The sequence below is a fragment of the Carlito syrichta genome, unplaced genomic scaffold, assembly GCF_000164805.1.
Source record: "Carlito syrichta isolate Samal-C Ts95f unplaced genomic scaffold, Tarsius_syrichta-2.0.1 Scaffold303270, whole genome shotgun sequence".
Lineage (NCBI taxonomy): Eukaryota > Metazoa > Chordata > Mammalia > Primates > Tarsiidae > Carlito > Carlito syrichta.
In genome coordinates this window covers 271,050-276,255 of record NW_007247366.1, presented here as the reverse complement: position 1 = coordinate 276,255, position 5,206 = coordinate 271,050, and the positions used below count along the sequence as shown (strand labels likewise).

The window sequence follows — 5,206 nt, the reverse complement described above, 5'->3', positions numbered from 1 at the left end:
CAACTCAAAAAAAAAAAAAAGAGATTGCCTGAGCTCAGGAGTTCAAGACCAGCCTGGGCAACTTGGCAAGACCTCATCTCTGCAATATACCAAAAAATTAACCAGGTGTGGTGGCGCACACCTGTGGTTCCAGCTACTTGGAAGGCTGAGATGAAAGGATTGCCTGAGCCTGGGCAATGGAGTGAGACTCCAACTCAAAAAAAAAAAACAGTCTGTAAGCTGAATTTGATTTGCTGTCTTATTAGTATAACTGAGGCAATGGTTAAGTAAATAGCAATGTAACCCATAGTAAAATATGACACAGTCCTCAGAATCCTAGTCATGAAGACACACGGGAAGGTGTAAGCTGCAGTTTGTGAATGGCTGAAATACAAACTTGTGCTTGGTCATTTAAAGTTACATAAGAATATGTAGTACACATGAACCAAACCACTGAAAGGTGGATGGTTTTGAGGGTGTTTATGGAGCAGTCATCTCTGGGGTGGCCATGCTTCTCCTCAACTGGGCCCTGCAGCTGACCAGGCCAGGCTGGAGCTGAATGGCATCTGCTGCCTAGCTTCTCTGTGGCTTGTACATTTCCCCTGGTCTCCCCAGCACAGCATTTCTCCTCGTAGCTCTGCAGTGTGACCCATTAGAGGGGGTTGTCTGGACCTGTTGGATTTGCCCTTGTTTTTGTTTTGTTTTGTTTTGTTTTGTTTTGAGTCAGTCTCACTCTGTCCCCCAGGCTGGAGTGCAGTGGCAGGCTCACGGCCACTGCAGCCTCGACCTTCTGCCTCAGCCTTCCAATAGCTGGAACCACAGGTGGGCGCCACTTGCCTTTGTTTTTATTGGTGGTGTCAGTGTTATAACCCAAATCAGGGTCCCAGGGTACAGTGAGAATGTAGATGAGAATGTCCAGAGTCTCAGGCTGAACCAGACCCTCATACTCCAACAACATAAACAGATCGTGTGCTCTCCAAGCTGTAGCAACACGCAAGTCCAGAAGGGAAAGCGGCTAAGCTGGGTTTATCGGTTGCTGCCACCAGCACCATGCTCCTGTGCTTCTTGTTTGATCCACCGGCTGCCTGGTGTGGAGTGTGGCCACCACTCAGCACACACAGATGCCCTGGACTGGGCTTTAGGGGGAAGAGGTCATTGGGGGAAGGAAGAACAGGAAGGGGAGCATTTCCCAGCTACTCCCAGGCCCACCCTGGGGACATCTGTCTCTCGGTTCAACTTGCAGACAGTGTGGTGAGAGCTGAGGTAAGCAAGAAGGGGTCTGGGGCCACAGTGGTAGAAGTTGTGATGTGGTATGACTCATTCCCTGCTTTGGATGTCACCCTTTGGAAGCATGATGAGTGTTGAGCACTTCCCACCCCACTCTCACAGGGTTGTCTGTGCGTCACGCATGCCACGTTGCTCCCAGCTCACTCCATCACTCGTACCCAGCTGACGGCTCTGCAGGTTGTGATCTCAAGCCTAGTGGTCGGAGATGCAAGACCTCACAACTGGCTCCGTGGCTGGCCCCATGTGCCCTGTGAGGGCCCTAGCCACACTCATAGGCCTCTCTCTTCTTTCTCTCTGGAAAGGGATCTGTCCTATATCAAGATCATGGATGTGGGCCAGAGCTACGTGGTGAACCGAGTGGCTGACCACATCCAGAGCCGCATCGTATATTACCTCATGAACATCCACGTGACACCCCGCTCTATCTACCTCTGCCGGCATGGGGAAAGTGAGCTCAACCTCAAGGGCCGGATCGGCGGTGACCCAGGACTGTCCCCACGGGGCAGGGAGGTAAGAGTGTGTGTGTGTGTGTGTGTGTGTGTGTGTGTGTGTGTATGCATGCATTGGTACCTGTGAGTGACTGGGCATGTGTGTGCGTGTGTGCGCGCGCGTGCACGTGCACAAGGGCTAGGCTCCCGCTCTCCTCACTACTGTGAAATTGAGGTGATTCATTCAGTCTAGAATGTTCCCATCATGTAGGGAAAGTCACCAAGCACCAGTAAAATGCCTGCATCTGTGATCACCATGTGAGCTGTCGCTAACTGAGCCCCTTTCCTCAGAGAGGCATGCCATCCAGAAATGGCCTGAGTCCAGTGACCCAGGGAGTCTGTACAGTCTAGCTGATAGCTGTGCCACAGTCCAGGAGGGATAGTGAGACCTTACTGGTCATGTAGTATAGAGCACATGGTCAGGGAGAGGCAGTGGGTCTGGTGAGTCTAGCTGGAACTGTGCTGAGGGTCAGGGGAGGATGCCCAAGAGCAGAACTTGTGGGTATGAGTGTCGAGAAGTCAGTTTGTGTTTTCTACCAAACCTGTGTTCTCTGAGTCTAGGCACAGTTCCATGGACCCTATGGCTGTGGGGTCCTTTGAGGACAGCCCAGGACCTGTGGGCCTGAGTTTGCTTATGATGTGTTTCAGTTTGCTAAGAGTCTGGCCCAATTCATCAGTGACCAGAACATCAAGGATCTGAAGGTCTGGACAAGTCAGATGAAGAGGACAATCCAGACGGCCGAGGCACTGGGTGTGCCCTATGAGCAGTGGAAGGTCCTCAACGAGATTGATGCCGTGAGTACCATGCCTCCCTCCCCTGCCCATGTCTCCTGGCATTGGTGATGACAGTGTTGAGGGTCAGGGAAAATTTTGTCCTTAATTTTCTTCATTGGTTTTTGATTACTTTTCCATTTAACTAAGCAAGCCAGAATTCATTTTGATGTTCTGATAAAAGCTTCAATCTCATCCTTTCCCCAGTTAACTCATCTTTTCTTGTTTACTTACTTTTTTTTTTGGAGTTGGAGTCTCACTCTGTCACTCAGCCTAGAGTGCAGTGGCACACACACATGGCCACCGAGCATCAACCTGCTGGGCTCAGGCGATCCTTCCACCTCAACCTCCAGGGTAGCTGGGACTACAGGGGTATACCACCACACCTGGCTACTTGATTGATTTGTTGTAGAGACGAGGTCTCACTATGTTGCCCAGGCTACTCTTGACCTCCTGGGCTCAAGCTATCCTCCTGTCTTGGCCTCCCAAAGTGCTCAGATTACAGGAGTGTGCCACTGTGCCTGGCCCAGCTGGCACTTTTGAACTGGCAAAACCTCAAAAGATAAAGTGACACCATATATTGAGTTCACTTCTTAGAGGTTTACTTTGTTCCAGCATCTTGGCCCCTTGAGTTCTCTCTGCTTTTATAACTCTGTTACAAAGTTAAAGAGTTAAAAATTTTTCTGCTTGGCTTTTCTTTTTCTTTTCTTTTCTTTCTTTCTTTTTTTTGAGTCAGTCTCACTCTATTGCCCAGGCTAGAGTGCAATGGCATTTTCACAGCTACTGTGGCCTCAACCTGCTGGGCTCAGGCGATCCTTCCACCTCAGCCTTCTAAGAAGCTGGAACTATAGGTGTGTACCATCATGCCTGGCTAATATTTTTTAATTTATTGTAGGGACGAGGTCTTGCCAAGTTGTCCAGGATGACTTCAAACCCCTGGGATCAGGCAATCCTCTTGCTCTGCCTCCCAAAATGTTGAGTTTACAGGTGTGAACCACCACACCTGGCTCTGCCTGGCTTTTGAGTTGCTGTTTCTGGACTTTTGTTCTGAAACAAGCTAGCCTACCATTGCCTGAAGCAGATGCCCCTAATAGGATCAGATCTGAATCTTTGAAAGACCACCCCTGATGACTAGCTGGTGCCAAGAATGGTTTTGTTGGGGTGAGGTGGGAGACCAGCTGAAGAACGGAGACTGTTTGGGGGGTACTTGCAGCATCCTGGCAAGGTGATAGCCTTAGAAACTTTTGGGTGGTAGCAGGGACAGAGAGTCGATGGGTCTGAGGGATGTTTCTTTGTTTATGTATCACATATTTCTGTGAGCCCATGGTCTGCCAAAAACTAGAGTAGGTTCTGGGGCTCAAGATTCTGGATGCTCATGCTTATAATCCCAGCACTTTGGAAGGTCAAGATGAGAGGATTGCCTGAGCCCATGGGTTTGAGACCACCCTGGGCAACTTGGCGAGACCTCATCTCTACAATAAATAAAAAATAAATCAAAAAATTAGGGCATGGTGGTACGTGCCTGTAGTTCCAGTTACTTGGAAGGCTGAGGTGGAAGGATCACCTGAGCCAAGCAGGTCGAGGCTGAGGTGGCTGGGAGCATGCCACTACACTCCAGCCTGGGTAACAGAGTGAGACTCCGACTCAAAAAAAAAAAAAGATTCTGATGGAGATTCTGGCTGAACCTGTGGGATTAAAAAGAGAAGCACTGCAGGTTTCCAGCCACTGGAGTGGGTTCTGGGGCAAGGAAGGAGTGAAGCTCACACGAGGGCAGGAACCACGTCTGCTTTGTTCCCACATGGTAGGTACTCGGTAAATATGTACGGAATGAAAGGAAGAAGTTTCTGGGAACTGTGCAACAGCAGATGCCCAGAGTGAAACTGATCTCTGAGGAGTGTTGAGGCTTAAGCATCCCCCAACAGACACCGTACTTGAAACTGTGGAATGGATGAGGTGGTGGAGGGTGGAGAAGTTGGGCCCAGGACAAAACTCTGGGAGCCCCAGCACTTAAGGGTCTGTGGAGGAGGCTACAGACGGGTGTCCAGTGAGGTGGAAGAGAAACACAGTGGGTGGGAGTCATAGAAGTCGAGGCAGAGAGGAGGCGCAGTGGTCAGTAGGCAAGATGCTACAGGGTAGGGAAATGAGGCCAGGCTCCAAACTGACCACTGGGATGTTATAACAGTGTTACTGGGGTTCTTGGCATGAGCCTGGTGGAGCCGGATCCCAGTGGGAGTAGGTGGGGAAGTAAGTGGGAAGAAAAGGGGCTCAGAGTTGAAGGAGACTTGAACCACATGTAAGCTGACAAGGCAGGGTTGGCAGAAAGAGGGTGCATAGGGGTTCAGGAGACTTTGAGATTGCAAAGTATGGGGGGGCAGGTGAGCATGGGGAACTGTGTCTGGTATCTTTTAAGCTAGTAATTTTCAGCAAATTCTCTTGGATTTCTTGTGAGCTGTCATATCCTCTGAAGTAGGAATGAGGAAGGCAGTTTTGCCTTCGCAGTTGACACACCTTGGGTTTCTGTTTCATATTATTGCTTTGGCAAGATGAAGTGAGAGGCAAATGGAATGTCCGTGTCTGGTTCTTTACTGAGTGGGCCTGCCTCTTGGGCTTCCAATATTTGGAATGGTGATAGCAGTGGATTGATCCTGCTCCTGGTTTTTTTTTTTTTTTTGAGTTGGAGT

General features: G+C 49.8%; 1 protein-coding gene across 4 annotated transcripts in view; it reads left to right on the top strand.

Moving 5' to 3' along the window:
* The window catches only part of PFKFB4 (6-phosphofructo-2-kinase/fructose-2,6-biphosphatase 4), a 59,237-nt gene that overhangs the window by 22,724 nt on the left and 31,307 nt on the right, over positions 1–5,206 (top strand). For 3 of the 4 annotated variants that reach the window (XM_008058259.2, XM_008058261.2, XM_008058263.2), the window contains exons 8-9: positions 1,569–1,776; positions 2,403–2,549. In XM_008058259.2, coding sequence (XP_008056450.1) covers positions 1,569–1,776; positions 2,403–2,549 — 355 coding nt within the window. The remainder of the gene's footprint in view (positions 1–1,568; positions 1,777–2,402; positions 2,550–5,206) is intronic. The other variant, XM_008058260.2, reaches the window with a different exon arrangement.